This window comes from Cebidichthys violaceus, unplaced genomic scaffold (genome assembly GCF_023349555.1).
Source record: "Cebidichthys violaceus isolate CVI_PGR_0920_01 unplaced genomic scaffold, fCebVio1.0.p SCAF_2, whole genome shotgun sequence".
NCBI lineage: Eukaryota > Metazoa > Chordata > Actinopteri > Perciformes > Stichaeidae > Cebidichthys > Cebidichthys violaceus.
The window spans coordinates 19,981,623-20,000,710 of NW_027176372.1; the positions used below are offsets into that span (position 1 = coordinate 19,981,623).

The 19,088-nt window shown below is 42.6% G+C and overlaps 2 protein-coding genes across 5 annotated transcripts in view; one reads left to right on the top strand and one right to left on the bottom strand.

The window, feature by feature from the left end:
- Nucleotides 1-8,350, top strand: part of elf1 (E74-like ETS transcription factor 1) — a 38,169-nt gene extending 29,819 nt beyond the window's left edge. For all 4 annotated transcript variants that reach the window (XM_068715121.1, XM_068715122.1, XM_068715120.1 and 1 more), the window contains 7 exons: nucleotides 1,420-1,594; nucleotides 2,233-2,337; nucleotides 2,465-2,626; nucleotides 2,760-2,843; nucleotides 3,534-3,726; nucleotides 3,820-4,170; nucleotides 5,333-8,350. In XM_068715121.1, coding sequence (XP_068571222.1) covers nucleotides 1,420-1,594; nucleotides 2,233-2,337; nucleotides 2,465-2,626; nucleotides 2,760-2,843; nucleotides 3,534-3,726; nucleotides 3,820-4,170; nucleotides 5,333-6,119 — 1,857 coding nt within the window. In that variant the 3' untranslated portion in view covers nucleotides 6,120-8,350. The remainder of the gene's footprint in view (nucleotides 1-1,419; nucleotides 1,595-2,232; nucleotides 2,338-2,464; nucleotides 2,627-2,759; nucleotides 2,844-3,533; nucleotides 3,727-3,819; nucleotides 4,171-5,332) is intronic.
- A 3,113-nt stretch (nucleotides 8,351-11,463) lies between these two features.
- The window catches only part of tnmd (tenomodulin), a 47,722-nt gene continuing 40,097 nt past the window's right edge, over nucleotides 11,464-19,088 (bottom strand). The window contains exons 6-7 of the mRNA XM_068715519.1: nucleotides 17,526-17,620; nucleotides 11,464-13,353 (exon numbers count right to left, since the gene is read on the bottom strand). Coding sequence (XP_068571620.1) covers nucleotides 13,144-13,353; nucleotides 17,526-17,620 — 305 coding nt within the window. The 3' untranslated portion in view covers nucleotides 11,464-13,143. The remainder of the gene's footprint in view (nucleotides 13,354-17,525; nucleotides 17,621-19,088) is intronic.

Consider the following 19,088-nt stretch of genomic DNA (forward strand, 5'->3'; position numbering starts at 1 on the left):
CACCTTTTCGTCTATTAGGTTACTTCTTTATGTAGGTCATGATTGTAAAAATGTCTTCTTAATTGATCTGGGTAAAATTACCCCATAACACACACGTGTATATATATTTAATAACTGCTTTTCTGTTGAGTGTAAAGGTAAGAGTTTTGTTTTACGCGTCCCTGAGTCCAGACAACAGTGCAAATGTCCGAGTTGATTCAGCTTGTTAGTTGTTGTGCAGCATTGTAAGTTGCACCCTGACTACAGGCGGCACGGTCTCATCAGCAGGTGTTTGTCCGGTTATGCATATATTAATCTTTTGTTTGGAAACATATTTGACTAATCCTTTAACTTCAGAAAAGATGCATTTCTGTTCTCCCTAGTGAGCCGAAAGAGATCTGTTAAGATGAACATTTCATCAAAATTGTATCTGTTTCAGTGCGGTTTGGACCGAGAATGCACCTAAGAGCCAAATAACCAGTACATTTAAAAAGTGTAGTCTGCTGCCATCTGCTGGTAGTGACTCTGAGTTTCTTTTCATCATAGATCCTGAGGTGACCTTTTCATTTACAACTGAGGCCTTGATTATGACATAGAAAAGTATAATTTAGTTTGATGCTTTCTAAATCAGATCTGCCTCTCATGTTGTTCGTGTGTTGCTCATGTTTTTGATGCTCTTTGAAATAAACAAATGAACACTTAAGGCTACTAGAAAAACATAAAAATCAGAGTTCTAAAGGACCGCATGATGGACACATTCAAAGGACTCAATTAGTCCCCATGCCTCTCCCCATTGACACGAACCAAGCGCCCAGTGAGCACTCTTGACCCAGTCTGTGTTTGAGGGACTCTCAAGTATGTTGGGCTCCTCAGTTGTTGCAAAGGTTTGGCACAAGCTCCAGTAATTCGCCTCGTCCCCCGGCTCCTTCCTGCATCAGGCTGAGCCATGCCTGAAATGAGACGGCGAGGTTAGAATTCCCAAAGCACGTTTAGGACATGATGAAGGGGGTGCTCGCCTGCAACTCACGATTGAACCATTAACATTCAATTGGGTTTATATAATTTCTGAGCATAAGATTAACTTCTCAGGAGAAGTAGGCCAAATCAAACAGCTGGTTCCTGTCTTCTTCAGCGGGTCCCTATGGACTGCTGCAACACCACAGAAATGAGCTCTCCTCCATGCTATGTGCCTCCACATTAGCTGAAATTGAGTATGAATATTCAATATTTTACAAGGCAATAAAGATAAGGGACCAAATCTGGTTATAACATTAATGTGATGTCATCTGGGGTTTTTATATTGCATTTATGATGTGTAGTGGAGGAATTAATGGTGTTTTTATTCCATTTAGGTATGTGCAAAGACCGTCAGTCCCCTGCCTCCCTGTGTTACAACGTCTCATGCCTTCCTCTGTACGTTTGTGTCCTCTCTCTGTTCAGCTGGACGACCCGTCGGTGTTCCCAGCTGTGATTGTTGAGCAAGTGCCTGCAGCCGATCTGCTGCAGGTCTACTCAGGCCTGGAGTCCGACGAGGTGACCAACGGCATCATGGTGGACACCACGCTCCATGTCGTGGAGGAGCCTTCCATCTTGGTGGGAGGGGTCGACCTCTCAGGTAACAATATTTCACTTTACTGTCATTTAAAGGGAACTGTGCTATGTTAGGTGCACATACAACACACTAGTGTTTAACACCACGCTAAGCAGGAAAATCACAATCTTCACACTTGGTCTCAGATTCACAGCTAAATCTTTTTCTTTTTTAATTGTTAATAAAGCTAATATGAATCTCACCATCTACTGTATGTAGTGCTTTACATTGCAAGTCCATCATTTCCAAGCAATATGTGATTTGATACTAATCACCAGGAAAATATAGACGGTGTTCAATTGGTACACTTCCAATTAATTCTTCTTATTTAATCGTTTACATTTATTAAAAATGATTTTGGAATTATGGACCTGTAAAATACAGAATAACCGTTTAAAAGAGTTTTTAAGCCTGTACTTTTTTTTTTTTTTTTTCTATTTTACTACTTTGCTTACCTAGCAACAACAATGTTTTGAGTGTACAAACTTCCCTCGGTACGAGTAAAACTGGTCTTGATGTTACCTTTCAACTCATTCACCAATCACACATCATCTAAAAAAGGAGCCCGGTAGTCAAACTAGCCATTCAGCTGTATCAGACATACAATATACACAGTAGGTACCCACATGGATTTCATAATGATGAATTTGTCTGTTGGACAGAAACAACAGTCTCTGGCCCAGAGGACAGCATGGAGACAAACGAAGCTGCAGCAGCTCTTCTTAACATGGAGTCTCCAAACAACATTTTGGACGAGAAGCGTATGAGTAAGTTATATTTCATATTGTGCATTTCAACTTTGATCTGACATTGATTATATTTTGAGCATGAGATAAGTTCTAAAGGTTCTATTCATGGTTTGTCTGTGTTTTTGTATCTCTTGTTGATGTATAGTTCACACCTACGGCACTCTGCTGGAGTCAGACTTGACATACGCCCCCCTGAGGCCTGACCAGATGGATAACGGTGCCCTTGACATGTCCCTAGACGAGGACACTTCATCAATGGATGAGATACCCCAAAAGTGTCCCTTAAAACCTCAGAAAAAAACCAAAGGTATCACTGTAGTCCTCTTTTTAACAACCCAGGAATTATCTCTTGTACTAAAAAATTCAGTGTTGTAGGTAATTGGATGATTTCACTGCAACCTCTCACCTCATAACACACAACCCCTCAATTTGAATCATAGTGCGGAAGCCGCGGGCGGTGCGTTCCTGCTCTCCTATCACCACCCCTAACCTGCCACTCAGGAAGAAGAGCAAAGAGGGCAAAGGTAAGCCTCGCTAACTTGTCCGCTTCCCTGTAATGAGCCAATAAAAATCAAGGTCTCCCCTCCTCTTGTGTACGCTCTGTTTCCTCCTGTGGAGTGTGCAAACAGCAGTCCTCAACCCCTGCAGTCCGGCTGGGTTGAATCTGGGCGAGTTAATGGATGAGGGGATCTCGGAGTGCTGTGTTTCGCAGGGAAACAGAAGTGATTGCAGGCTGGGGGGCACGTTGATGCTCTACCAATAGAAGCAGACTTGTGCTGCTCGATGTGAACCCTCATTGCGGCATACAGTGTGACAAAGAGGAGGGGGCTGGGGACGGCGGGTTCAGCTGCACACATATACATCACCCTGTCACGGTGTCTGGGATTCAAGTGGCAACTGGGAGCGTTTCTGTTTTTAACCACTTCTGGCCAAGGCATCTTACAAATTAGAGTAATCTACTCCCAGGCTTGGTATAATTAATTCACTTCCAAGGCACACATGCACACATACGCCCAACACGACAATGGTGATTGCGAAAGAGTAGTTTCTCTTGCAACCTTTTAGCTGCCGTATAACATTTTTATGCATGACTCTAAATTACCAAATGCATTATGGATGTCTATAGCACAGCTCTAAGGCCCCACCATGAATCTCTGCTGTGCTTGAATGTTGAAAACATGACTTAATTTAGGCCCCCCCCCTCCAATTTGCAGGCAACACAATCTACCTGTGGGAATTCCTTCTGGCTCTACTGCAGGATAAGAACACTTGTCCCAAATACATCAAGTGGACACAGCGGGAGAAAGGCATCTTTAAGCTAGTGGACTCCAAGGCAGTTTCAAAGCTGTGGGGCAAACACAAGAACAAGCCTGACATGAACTATGAGACCATGGGAAGAGCTCTCAGGTAAAGGGAACTTACAAATGGGCACCAAGCTAAACCTACACATTCAGCTCTGACACAGATATGTTCATGCTCCTTATCTACTTCATCTTCCAGGTACTACTATCAGAGAGGCATCCTGGCCAAAGTGGAGGGGCAGCGGCTGGTCTATCAGTTTAAGGAGATGCCAACAGATCTGGTGGTGATCGAAGACGAAGACGGAGGTTCTGATGCCAACGTCGGCTACGGGAATCACAGACCTGCCAACGGGCGGCCCATGGTCCGCGGAGGGTCCAAAGGGCACGGGAGGGCTCATGGTCAGCATCATGTCTCAGCCAAGAACATGAAGAAGGAGCCTAGTGATGAATATCTGTACCAGGAAGCTAATGGACAGACTGAGCAGCTCTTTCACTCTGTCCACATGTTGCAGGCCAACCACGGGTCGGCAGTCCAAGATCAAGCTATGAGGTAGGAGATCGCCAACCTCCATAGTGACAAAAAGACTCAAGGAAGTCGCTGTTCCCAGGAAAGAAATAGTTTCAGCACATAACCGGTACATAACTTGTATCTGTAACCTGCTACATGTTAAACACACAATATATAGCGTGTTGATTAGTGAGCTTTGGAGGTGCTACTAGGCGTATTTCAGTTCACCTTTGTATAGAGCCAGGCGAGCTGGTTCGTCCTGATTCTAGTCTTTATCCTCAGATAAACTAACCGGCACAAGAAAGCCTCAAAATATTCAAAATATTCCTGTAAGGGATGCTCCATCAATGTGTTTATGTAAAGAAAAAAATCACATCAGTTGATGTATTGTTTTCAGATTTTTTTCAGCATCTGTCAAATATCACAATCAGTGTGGACCTCACAGTTTTGAGACGGGATGTATTCCAAACCCACCAGATGCTTTGATGGCAAAATGTCTGTCAGAGGAGTGTTTGAGGTGTAAAAATCATCCATTTGGTGGTTTGGAAAATTCACAAATTTGAGAACCCCTGACACACTCAAAATGACTTGAATACAGTTCTCATACACATGGACGAAACTACTTGTCCTTGAAATTAACATCATATGACTGACTCAACCCATGCCGGCCCTTTATCAATGACAACTTGAAAGGGAATTCAATTCTAACTTGAAACTTTGTCAGCTTTTTAGAAATTGAGATAAACTGTTTGCTTAAACCTTTGATGTAGAGGGGTGGACGCAGTAACAGCATTAAATATATATATAATCTTGTAGCACTGCAGTTAATTTGCTGTTGATGTCAGAGAGAGGTGTTGATTTGGTATTCTATGTTTTTTTTTTTGTATTTATACTGCTTGTATAAACAATGTTTTATCAGTCACCTTGCTTTTGAAGCTGTTAAACATTGTCTGCAGTTAGGAATCAAGGAGAATAATCACTTCTGCAGTGCAGCTGACAACGCCGTTTGTTATATTAATAAGGGCATTAGTACTGCTGTTTAGGATCAGAGCTGTGCACTGGATAACTTTCTCAATAGTGTTCCATTAAAGAATAATCCTTGTCTATATTTGCAAAGATACAAACTGAATATTAAATTACGAACAGCTCCATCAGAGAAGATGAAGAAACGGGAGTGCATATTCAGTTCATTTTGTCTTTTCAGGGCCATGACTGCTCCTATGGTCCTGACTTCTCCCGGCTCTCTCCAGTCTGTTCCTCTGACCACTATTCTGGCCAACGGGGACTCGTGCCACTCCTCCCCCCCTCGGGTTATTCTCCACACCATGCCCTCCACCACTGCAGGTGGTAAAGATGTGCTCACCATCCAGACGGCCCCTCTAGCAGGTGGAGCCAACAACCTGCAGGATGGCCTCCCTCAGCACCTCCTGGTCACCAGTCTTGGCTCCTCCACCACTTCCTGTTGCACTTCCCCTGCAGGAGTCATTAGTTCCACCGCTTCCAACCTCAGCGGTCTCCCTCGCCTGGTCACCTTCAACACAACCAGTGGGCAGACCATGGTGGCACAGCAGCCCGGCACTGTAATTGCCACGGTGCTCAAATCCGGCGACCTCTCGGGTCTGCAGGTCAAAGAGGAGATGCTGGACCCCAGCTACTTTCACTCGATGGTGAACGGTGATCCATCATTGGCAGCAAATACATTTGATAAAGAAGAGATTGAGATAGGGGAAGCAGAGCTGCAGTATAGGACTGTGATCATCGATACCAGTCAAAGCCAGGGCTACGAGGCAGTGAGTGAAACTATAATTAATGGACATTTCTCCCAGAGCAGCAGCCCCAGTGAGGGTCTGACCCCTGTGGAGGAGCTGGAAGTGCGTGGGGAGATGTCCCTGCAGCCTGAGCAGGGAATCAAAGGCCTGCAAGAGCTGCCACTGTCTGTCCAATTGCCTGCAAACTTTATCCAGATAAAGACAGAGCCTGCAGAGGCCTAGGGCTGAAGGATACAAGCCGAACCAAAAAACAACAATTGAATCCATTTTGACCACAGACTTAATGTTTTCTTTCCGTACCGCAGTGATCTGATCAAAGATCAGAGCGAGGGATCTCACAGAATGTTGTCAGTTCAGCCTCAGGATTTATTGTTTACTCACATATTTTGTGACCACGTGCCTAATTTTTTAAAATCAAGGGATTAGTGTTTAGTTTTTCTAAGGAGTCAGTTTTCAGATTTGGGATAATTTTTCATGGACATTAACCCCAACACACATAGTTACATATACACAGAATAATGCACACACACACACACACACACACACACACACACACACACACACACACACACACACTCCCCCTCTAGGACAACAGCCATTGGATAGACCAGGGATCCCTGTCCACCAAATGTGCCAGTTGGTAATTTTCTTACCTTACATCTCATCGGACTTTTATGTTTAAAGAGGAGAACGCAACAAACCAAAACTGGGGACTGAATGCCAAATGGTGCAATGAAATCAGACTTCTGAGAACATGCAAAGGACATGTGTTTTTTAAAAAAAAAATAAACCACATACAAGTTTGGATGCTGTGTCGTGGTGTCCAATCCGGTGGGGGAAAAAAAAATACGCGTCTCAGAGTTTAATTGAAGAGTGCCTTACAGGAAGTTCAAACAGCTCAAGACTCTTTCGTGGAAACGTCTGGGGGAAAAAGATGAAAAACGGACTAAATGGCTTTTTCAGACTTTTAAGAACATTACTCATTTATTTTCATATAAACAAAAACGGTATGCATTCACCCTCTATTACTCCTGGCCATAAAACACTGTGCTACTACGGAAATGGGCATTTTTCTGTCCACCAAGGACAGTCCAACATCAAAACTGTTTGTAGAGCGCTGCAGACTGGAGGCACAGCGAAAATAGTGAGGCACAAAAGGAGAGAAAGAATACGCAGGATGAAACAGATTTTATCAGCCTCATCTTCAGGGGCTCCAAGATTTATATCCTGTTTATATAAAATGGAATATATATGGATCTATATATATAAATATACATATATATATACATACATATAATATACAATTGAGATTCAATTTTAAGGCCATAGTGAATTTATTTATTTTGTGAATTTCTAAATTCTGTATAAAAAAAGTCACATTTGTCTATTTACATGTGTAAACATGAGGGAACATACAAAGAATATGAACGTTAATACCAGGAAGCTTATTTGGTAGTTTTTTAAGACCAACATTTTTCATTTGTATAGCATTCCATATAATCAGCTTTGGTATTTTTCTTGAGTTTTGGACTCTCGTTATATTCTCTTATTGTAGATATCCTCTGTTGTGTGTCTGATTTAAACATGTACTGAATGTGCTTTGGTTCCTTCTTTTCAGCAGACATACCTCTTTACCTTTTGTCAACAGTTAAGCAGTAGGGACGACACATTCGAAAAGATTATGTTCTGTGTACTGCATAAAGTATCAAATGTATCAATCAGTATGTCTTTGAAATCATAGTTTCTTTAATGATTTGGTACAAAGATGTACCAGTGCTGTTTAAAAGCTCCTCTCCTTTCTTCTCTTCTCTTCCTTCTCCCTTTTCTCTCCTCTTCCTCTTCCTGTCCTGCTCTCGGGTCAGTCCAGTCTGTGCCTTCTTTATTTGCTGTCCCACTTTGTAAAGGACCTCTCAGGCCAGCCATCCGATTGGCCCCCTGGTCCTGCCGGGGATGAAGCCATATTGATCCTGAGTGGTATAGCAGCTAAATTGGTTGTGTTTTCCACCCGGACTGTAGCTGCAGAGTGAGGACATTTAGACATACTGACCTCCATCTGCACTGGCACCTAAGTACAGGAGTTAAACGCTGCTTTACAACCTCACATCAGCCAAAGGGCTCGGCTCTGCAGAGACACTCTGAATGTATACTTATTGTTTAAGTAGATGCAAATTCTTGACAATCAATAATTACACTGGGTTACATTTGCATAGAAATCTGTCTTTAAGTGGGGATTTGCTGCTTCTTTTTTTTTGTTTCTCCTGTCGTGTGTATATTTCCGTATCTGCCCTGCCTTTTCCCAAAAGCACTGTTGTCTGTGAGATGTTGAGGTATGTCTACTGCTTATGTTTTGTTGCTTCTATTGTCTTGGGGTTGTCAGTTGCCTCAGTTGTGCTGAATATAGAATAGATTTTTAAGAAAAAGTCAATGTACTAATTAAAATCTTCAACACTGAATATCCTCTTTATTTCCTGTTTTTGTTGGAGGCAAACTGATGTCACATGAGTAGCCACATTTTTGAGAACTTAAACGGAAAACCAAATTAAACTTGGAAACAAATAGCGTGCAAGGGGTTACTACGCCAATTAATTGTTACTGTGGCGATAATGAAAATGAAGCATTTCTGCCTCAAAATACTATTGCTGGGCTGCTGCAGCCTTGAGGGACATTAGACCACATGGCATTTGAAGAGAAAGGAAAAAGCTACTGTGGGGAACTGGATTGGAGCCATTAGCAGGCCAGAGACTGATTGGACTGTACTTAAGAGCACTGCCTCTCCAGTTGCTGTGGGTGGATGAATACATTAGCATGTGACATGCCCAGAACTGAAGACAGCCGAGTCTGTCACCACAGCTTGCAGAGTGAAGAGTGTGTGTGTGTGTGTGTGTGTGTGTGTGTGTGTGTGTGTGTGTGTGTGTGTGTGTGTGTGTGTGTGTGTGTGTGTGTGTGTGTGTGTGTGTGTGTGTGTGTGTGTGTGTGGCTGGCGAGTGGAGGGGTTACACTGACTTGGATTGATTCTGTTAGAGCATGTGTTATGTTGATGTATTCGTGAGGAGGTGTGTGTGTGTGTGTGTGTGTGTGTGTGTGTGTGTGTGTGTGTGTGTGTGTTAGGGTGGGGGGGTGCATTGGCTTGGATTGAATGCGTGTGTGTGTTCAGGGTCGGGGAGGAGAGGGTGGGTGGTGGTGTTGAGGAAGCTGTTTGGCAGCAGGGCTTGCCTACTGTGCCTAGCTCTGTCTACACCCACATGCACAGCTGTGTACCACACAGTCCAATCTTGCCATAGGGTTAACACAGACACACACACACACACACACACACACACACACACACACACACACACACACACACACACACACACACACAGGCATTAACTCACAGCCAGAAGTTCAGTCTCAGCCACCACCAAAACCTGCTTTTCTCCAGCAAACATCTTCCTGAGCCTCTTGCAGGTGGGAATGTAGTTTGAAATGAATCTGATGAAAGCAACCACTAACCTTCCATTACATCTATACAGGCGGTTCATCGATCGGCTGCCATATGGTAAGCGGGGGTTGTTATAGATTACTAAAATATTGAATGAATGCAGCCTTTACGTCCGTGCTATTCCTTTGGTTGGTAAGTCAGAGACCCTGAAGATGGAGCGAGAGCCGGGTCCTGGGAGAGGAGGAGGACTATTTCTGAGTCGCCTGCAGCCACTGACACAGCGCGAGTGTTTACTGCTGTGCCATGCTGCCTCTCACAGTGGGAGCAGTTGAAGGATGACGGCTGACATTATTGTGCCTCCAGCCTGTAGCAGGAACAGTACAGGGAGAGCTTATTTAACCATCAGGTCACCAGACTGACTGCAACATTACAGAGAAAAGGAGTTGACTGCGGTCTCGTGGCCATTGCGGCCATGTGCAGTCTGTTAACTTGCGGTCAAGGTTAGATTTAAATAGACCGCTTTTCAAATGTGCGGCGTTTCTAAGAAAAGCAAGTGTAAATGTATGCATGGTTTTCAAATGTTTTTTTGAAAAAACGCGGCGAAACCAGCGCCTGGTTTGATATTGCAGCAGTGCACTTCTCTCTACACAAGGTGGCACTGGTAATACACGTGTCCTCAGCAGAGCCTGAGCCTCAGTCTGGATTGGAGAGAGCTATTCCTTCAGGTTACTAATCTAAATACAGACACTCCTCATACATTGGTTTTCACTCTCCTCCGCCCCGGAATAGCAACTCATTGATCTAAATGAACGAGAGATTATTTGAAATGAAAATAAGCAGCTGTGAGTGAAGTTTCACTGCATTTTTGATAAGTAACAAAAGGAATTAATTCACTTGTGAGTCTCAATGATAGCGGCCAATCCTCAGGCCAGGTAGGAAAAATCCTTTGAACTGTGCCAACCCGGTAGATGCCTGGTATCTCTGTTTTTCCTGCAGAGTAGTCAATCTTGTTTCCTCTCCCCATCAAAACAGTGATAAACAAGTGCTAGAGGGGGGTATTCCTAGACAGTGTATAAAATGCATGAGAGAAATTGTGCAGGGCTTCATTTGAAATGATATATTCTTTCATTCTGGTCTACAGGCAAGGTGTTCGCTGTCATAGACGCACAGATTTGCCTTATATCTAAAGTAGACAGTTTTGAGCTGCATCAAACACAGTAGGAATGCAAATTAACCATTCATTTATATAGCTGTAGGGGTACTATAAAGCCCTATGCTAATAATCAAAGATCATTTGATTTGGAGTAGTCCAAATGTTTGCATTTTCAGGGGGAAAAACATCCTTTTTCAAGCTGAACTTCACCGACTCTGCTTTGTTTTCCTTTCCTCCCTCTATATTTGAAGTGGCTTATAAAAGCAATATCAAAATATCTCGTTAACTGAACCCATTCAATTTACTTACATTGTTTACATTTTACTTGAAAAGGAAACCATGAACACTGAATGCTGTAGATGTTTGCTGTTTATAACATTCAACTTGTTTCCTCAAGATGCTTTCAATGACGTCCTGAGATTTGTGTATCGCATACCAAGACATGGATGCACATTTGGTCATTCAACTGGACCGTGATCTATTTTTTGCTCTCATATAAGTGCAACTGCAGTGGCCCCACCATCCAATTTCTTTTTTTCTTGGGTCTCATCCATGATTTTTAATTGTGAGACGTTTGTACTTTAAAGTTTGACTTTCATGGTTAATATTGGACTTTTGTCCCATCAGGCACGAGGAGCTCTCAGGGAGCCAGCTGTAATATCTGTGTCATCCTCTCCAGTCAGGGTGAGCCGTCCCTTTCAGATCGACTCTCAGGGCTTCCGTGGCAATTTACTCTCACGACTACACAAAAGAGTCCTCAAAGTCCTCAGAGACCTCGGCAGATAGACAACTAACAGCATCTTACAAAAAAATAACACTTTACACTATTTCCCAACGTTGTGAAAGCCAAAGCTCTCCAACAACAGCAGCAGCAACCAGCACGCTGTATGCATCCGTTTTACACTCGACTATTTGTTGGGATAACAGGGACGTAGTAAGAAATGAATAATACAAACACTTATTTTATGAACTTTTCAGAAATGCCTCGGGGGCTTCGCTGTACACTTGTCAGTTTATTTGAAGTATGTTTGCAATTATTGCATTTGTTAACTCATGCCACAATTTTTAACTTGACACATTGCTTTGGGCTATTGACATTATTGATTTAAAAATAACAATACGGTTGCAGTCTGAACTCATTTATGAGCATATCCATAAAACATTTACATACAGTAATATGTTTCGCCCCCTTTTTCACAAAATCCATTTCGCTGCCAAATATTATTGATATCACTGACATTATTATCACACTGAGCCAACATGAGTCAACATCCAGTTTTACTTAGCAGGCGAGGTGCTTTTATATTACTGTAAACAATGCATTATTATGCATCAGATACACAAGAGAGACTAAGGTTATGAAAGAAACAATAAAAGCATGCACGTCTAATTTTATTTTTTTCCTGTCAATTTGACGCTAAATGTTTTTGCTAATGAGCAATGGGACTAATGGAGAAGGTCTGCCTGTTGTATGGATTGCATGAGTCAGATTCAAACACACACTTCATCAGCTTTCAAATCATATTGTTTCACAACTCAGATTATTCATACATACAAATTTTAATTGGAAAAAAAATCCGGTAAGAGACTGAAACATACAGAAGGCTTCAAAGCAAACTATGACAACACGAGTGCTCCATTTTTGTCTCTCTGTTAAACTTTTAATATCTCACATCGCTTGAATACTCTTGGGCATTTATGCACCTTGTTATTCTGATGACAGAACATCAATTGCAAACGCCTATCTCGCTTGCTTATCTGTTACTTGCAGATGAGAGTTATTTCAGCTCGACAGATTGAGATGTGGTGTTGCAGATTAAAATCGCCTCAGCAAAGAAGAAACTGTTTGAACAGAAGCACTATTTAAAGCATTTTGTGGATTGCAACAAGATGGAAAACAATGGAGCATGAGACAACAGTAACTACATCACAAAAGACAGCTGAGGTCTGTGCGTCTTCAATTACACTGTACCTCCTTAGTTTAACATGATCTTAAAAACACATAAAGCCAGGAAGGAAAGCTTCCTCTAGTTCTGTTACATCTACTTTACATTCCTTTCTTTCCCTAAATCTGTCTTAATTTGAATATGATGCATGTAGTGTTCCAAATGTATGTGAATATAGGGAAGGTTTTTAATCTACTGAAGCAATAACAACAATCATCACAAACAACTGAGACAAAACATTTATACTTAACCTCCACTCACTCAGATTGTTGCACATATTGATCTACTGTAAGAAAGCAACATGTTCATACATTACAGTAGAACAAGTCTTTTTGACCTATCAAGTAAAAAAATGAATGCATGACAAGGCCAAGACAGACAGTGCTGAAGTAGCCCCCGCCCCAGCAGATTAGTTAATGGTGACATCCTCCAAACTAAATGGCACCAATTCAACAGAATCAAATAGCAAGGATAATAAATGGTGAGGTAAGCAAAGAAAATTAGACAGCTGTAAACGAGCAATGCCTTTTAAGAACGCTTCAAATACCATTTGGACTGTTTAAACAGACTAATACTCAGTGGGCCATCCTACAGATTGGATAATAATTGTGTGCAATGGACTGCTGTGGTCTCTTGAGTGGTCTGGGATATAAAAGCAGAATTTGCACCTACGACTACATAAACAGTTTAAATGCCATGTACAGACACAGACAGCACGCGCCCTCCTCAGATCCTGCCCAGCATGCGGGCGATCCACCAGTTGCACGGCATGACAATCTGACAGACGACCCGGCCTCCTTGGTAGTAGTAAGGCCACGGGTTGAAGCCACCCAGGGGCTCGTGGTAGCGGCGGCAGTAGCGGTAACCACGGCGACAGTGCTGGCAGCAGTATCCGTGGTCATCCAGGCGGTTATCCAGCTCGATCCCGATGTCTCTCTGCAGAGGACACAGCAGTGGGCAGGGTTACAATCACACACATGTCAAATGCCAGTCCTCCCGAGGCAAGAGCAGGAAGAGGAAGAGGAAGAGGAAGAAGACGAAGAATAATATAATAATAATATAATAATAATAATAAGAAGAAGACTTGGCAGCAATGCAACATAACGGATGCCAGCTGCCGTAAAAAAACCCAAAGAAGAAGAAGAAGAAAAAAAAAGATGGTGGGAATTGATGAGCCTGCTTTCCTTGTATGTCAGTAGAATATATGTAAAAACCAAACAAGAGAGAAAAGATTAGAATTAATGTCTGTGAAAATCCAAAGTTGTGCCATGCTTGATGACTGTGACAAAGAGATCAAGATAGCGGGGAGAGGGAGCGAGCTTGATTTAAGCTGCAGGAGCATAAAACATGATATAACACCCTTGACCTTTCTATTATACCGGAGGTAGCGCGACTTGACAACGCCCCATCTCTGAATCCAGCATTCACAGCCTCTCTGCCGGCGCTATCTTCAATCAAAGGGACTCTAACGTCGGTAGTTACCGGCATAATTACACTATTTCTTTCATCTCTGACCTCTTAACTCCCTCGACCGAAGCCCACTCTCTGCACCAAAATGGCAGCCCCTCCTCCAATAGAGCATTCAAATTACAGCTCCCCACGTCTTGGCGCCCTCCCCCTGACCTTGACTCTAAGTGCATGGCACATTCCTAAAGCAATTAGCAGCGTAATGATCGCCTAACAAGGATTCTTTCATTTGCTCTTGCTGGCTGCCTCTGAATTTATAGAGGGGCCAAATGAAACCCAAACGAAAGGTAAATTGGGTAGAATTAATGGCCCTTGGATTTTTCCATTGTGCCGGTTGGTTCATGCCCCCGTAGACTCGTGGGGGGCTGAGTGCCATGCCTTTGATCAAGAGCAACTCCAAATGGGGTTCGGAGAAGTGCCACTTAACTCACCTCGCAAGTTGAGGCGGCAACTGCCCTCAGTACGCATTTGACCACATTTCAATCGCTTTTAGTAAATGAATCCTCAGAGACAATCCGCCGCTGTCTCGTTAAACTGCTCCGATCCAGGAGTCGATGACTTCACATTCAGAGCAAACTGGTATAATTCTTTGCTAGCGCTTCTAGTGACTCAGCTACATGCAGCAGTGCAGAACAAAAACACATCCACTGTTGGGAATAGAAAATGTGTGGGAATTGTTTAAGAGGACAGAACCCGCAGGAGCACATGTCCCTTCAGTCCCCTGCTACATTAAGTGTGGGAATTAGGGTGTGTCTTGCATCTACTTTTTAAATCAGTGGGCAGCCAGTCAGAGTGGTTTTACGCAAATGTATTTGTTTTCTTTATTGTAGTCACGTAACAAGAAATTCACCATGAGCATGATTCATAAGAAAGTACACCCTGCTACACTCGTGAGACATACTTAAAACACATAGACGGGGTGCTGCAGATGACGTCGATAGCTGGGTTTGATTTATTACTATGACAAGCGCAGGTAGGCTTTTAATGATTTATTGTTTCAGTCAAGTTTCGGGTCATCAGCTTCCAGGCAACAATCTGTTATGGAAACAACACGAAAGCTGTCAATGGACCAATGATAATCTTATCTGCTGCGCGCAGACCATACTGGGATTTTGTAAAAAAAATCGGGAGCTCCACGAAGAAAATGAAGAAAATATCTTATTCAAATGATGCAGCGATTATCAAAACAAACAGCCAATAGGCAGCATTGTACCTTAAAGACAATTAATCAGAGCTATCCTTTTAAAACGGAGGGTACATATTAATCATTCTGGCTCTGAGTCGCCGTCTCTAGTGGGATGCTGCGGTGATAAGAATGGTTCACCTTGGGAAATCTGAGGCAGTCACTCAAAAACAAGCAGCATTAATGAAGAGTAAAAGCCATTACCCCCTTGCTGCATCTGATTTCATCACACACTCCGGTATACACATGCAAACACACACTCACACACACGGAGGCACCTCTGTGCATAATATGAGGCACTGGATATGAATGAGTCTGCAGAGTAGAAAACTGCGTCAGTCATTCAATAAGATGTAATGAATCAAAGCACGGCTCCCCTAATCTCCACACTTGTTGGTGTTATTTCACACACGCTGATCACCGCTCTTCATGAGCTTGAAGCACGTGTGGTATTAAATCTCATAGCAGAGCTCCTCACATTCATTCTGGGATCAAAACAGCAGAGATAACGTTTCTGCTTCATACCCTGCTTTGTATTCCAAAAGGTTGTTTTTTTTTATATAGAGGCACAGGACAGTCACAACATATAAAAACGCCTCAGTGCTTGTCCCCGATCTCAGATTCTCATCTCAGTGTGCTCAACAGTGAGGTGAAATGACAATACATTTGGATGTAATTGAATACAGAGATAGTCATGTATTTGAGTAAACACTGAACCAGAGTGATAATGGACTTTAGCTTCAGTGTAAAGATTTCTCCAGAGGCACAAATAGTTCGTGCATTTGTGGATTTAAATTCCTTCAGCTTTTTGCACCTCTGATTTACACATGAACAGCCATGTGGCCTGACCCTGAATGTGGTCTCACATACACACACACACACACACAATACAAACACCCCAATTGCAGGCAGAAACCCACACCAAGCATGTTTACACGTGTATGTGTTTGAGGTCAATTCATATTGGAAGGCCCTCTTTGCTTTATGGGTCAAGGACAGTGCTGCCGTCCATTCAGCCTTGTCAGATGGTAGTTATTCAGTTTGAAATTTCCAGGGCCACCTCTGATACACACTGCACTCTGACATGGTGGCCGCGGCAAAGGCCAGTTTCATATATCCGTCAACGTCTGTCACAAGGGCTCAAACGATTATTTCACTTTACAAACGTGAACTGTGGGGAGACGCGGCGCCTGAAATTCAGACTTATGAAACGCAGATGAAGTGAATGCATATTATGTGTCTGCGTGTGTGGATATGATAGATGAAAGGATGTACATAGAGTGTGAGCAGCAGCCTGTATGTGTGTGTGTGTGTGTGTGTGTGTGTGTGTGTGTGTGTGTGTGTGTGTGTGTGTGTGTGTGTGTGCTTGGTTGTTTTCTGACTGTGTGCACATTTACATGAGTTCTGGACGAAAGCAACAAAAGAAAAAAAGAAATGAGCGAGAGTTCAGACTCCCAATTACAGACTGCTGCCTGCCCTTTGCTTGGCCACAAAGACCTTTGTTATCACCGGACCCACAAACAGAGCGTGGATGTGCCGCTGGAATGGATTGCAGTGGTATACATTACCCAACTGCCAGAACGTTTCAAAAGGAGAGCCGAGTTTTTCATCCCCTGGTATGTTTTAATTGCATGGCACTGCATCTCCTGCTGCAGACGATGAGGGAGAAGATAGAGGAGGCTGGGGGTGGGGGGGGGATTGAGGGGTTGAGCGGGAGGTATTTCTGGGACGTTCCTGATAAATGTCAACATTATAGGATGTCTCATTTCTCTGGGTGTCTCTCACCATTTCTCACAGCTCTGAGGAGGAGGCAGAATCCGACTCATTATCCTTGAATTTAGCTTCAGCGGCTATTCACCATTAAGTGCTGAATGTGTGAGTCGAATATATCTTTGCACCTGTTATCTTTAGTGTGCAACGGCTATTTTTTTTGTGTCGGTAAGAGTGCATCATTTCTGTGTAATATGCTGCTTTATTTAGTTTTCCCTCAGAGCCAGGGATGATGAACCGTACAGTACTGATGCAGCCCACAAAAATATGTCACTTGGCCTTTCCAGTCATTTTATACGCTTTGATAATTAAAGCATTATTAATAAATGTAACTTATCTGTGAAGCTATGAGTGACCTTGAGAGTGCTGCTTTGTAGTGCCTCAGAAAAGAGGAAGTGAGAGAAGGAAGTAACGGGCGCTGTAAGGCACAAGTTTCTGCCTTTGAAAGGCTGGATATTCCTCTCAATTAATGGAGAGACATTAAGGGAGTCTTCAATGAACTGGCCTTACTTAAACAGATATATAGAGCAATTGCTATGCCCTCTGGTGCACAAAGTCAGTTTTAACATCAATTAGTGAGCGATTTATATGCAGAAAGAGTCGAGGCAGAGCTGGAGCTGATTGAAGTGGCTCTGCTGTATCTCGTGGTGTGGTCCCTGGTTGACGCGGTTCAGACGGGCCCACTTACATAGTCGTTTACAGGAGGGTGGTCCAGGACGTCGCGGGCGAAACGCTGACCTGTGGCCTCTGCGTCGGGAGCGTCCACGTTCCCCACTTCAGCATCTGAGAGAGCCGCAAAGAGAGGAGATGTTTTTGTGCTCGTTTGAAGTAAAGCTCAGACACTGTATTTTTCCCAGTGGCTTGACATTCAAGAACAAAATATGCTGGAATTCATTCTAAGCTTTTTCATGCTTCTGTCAAACAATGGTGTTGTTGCTCTTGTGATACTAGCACACAGATGACTTTCCACAGATCCTAATTAGCAAAGCCTAAACATCCTTTTGAGGAAATCCCTGAAATGCAAATCTGCAGATGACGATCATCAGTGATGGAATGCAACTAAGTACATTTACTCAAGTACAGTTTTGAGATATTTGTACTTTACTGGAGTAGTACCATTTTTTTTTCATCTAATTGCAGAAGGTACTTTGCTTTGATTTTATATGCACACATTGCATTTAAAAGGAGTCTAGCTGAAATATACTCTGACATTGTTTTGACTTTAATCTGTTTAATATAATTCAACTGGTTTGAGGAAAAAGAGCAGCGATCCTTTATTATGCCTTCTTTTGAGATTCATTCATTATCTAGCAATTTCTTTTTACACAAAGTATAAGCTACAATATATAACAACATAATGGGAATTCAATGATCTATGAGTAGCAAGGTGAAGAAAAGTCTTATATAACCTGCCCCCTTCTCAACACGAGTAACAGAAATGGTCTAACATGGATAATACTTTCAACAACCTTTTATAAGACAGAGCACACGTCAAAACACACACATACACAACCAGTAACAGAATATTGTACATCTATTGGTTTAATTATTTGGTGTCTGTTCATTCTTAAGTTAAATGAACAACATCTGATGATATTTGAAAGTTGTATTACCCTTGACTTGATAAACAGGCTGTTGGTATGAATCCACTGTAGTATGAATAGTGGATCCATGATAATTGTATATGTGTTGCTCCTCTACATAGTGTCACCTGTCCCTCAATAGTCCTGCACTCACCTCTGTTCCTCACCCGTTGTCTCTTCAGTCATTCACTACATATACCAGACTAGTTCCCTTGCCAGTTTGTCGTTGTTCTTTGTACCACAGTGTTCGGTTTTCCAGCTTTTACCCCTTTGTGTTAGTTTTCTCTTTCGTGCTTTGTGTTTCTGTTTTGGTTACTGGGCTTTTGGGATTCCTTGTTGCTTACATGCTACGTGGTACCTGAGTGCTGTTACCTGCATGCATTTGGACTCTCAGCCTGTAATGCATTTTCACAAAAAAATCATTGAAATCATTCTGCTGCCTTCTCTTCTTTCTGCCTTTGGGTCTAGTTCCTAACAGCTTCTAAAAAGATGGTTTCTCAGGTTGAAATAATCTAACTACACTGGCAGATTTGACATATTTAAAAAAAGAAAAGAAATACTAGGAAATTTATACTTACAGAACAGATCATGATGTGACATTTACCGTATTTTCCGCACTATAAGGCGCACTTAAAAGCCTTTAATTTTCTCAAAAAACGACAGTGCGC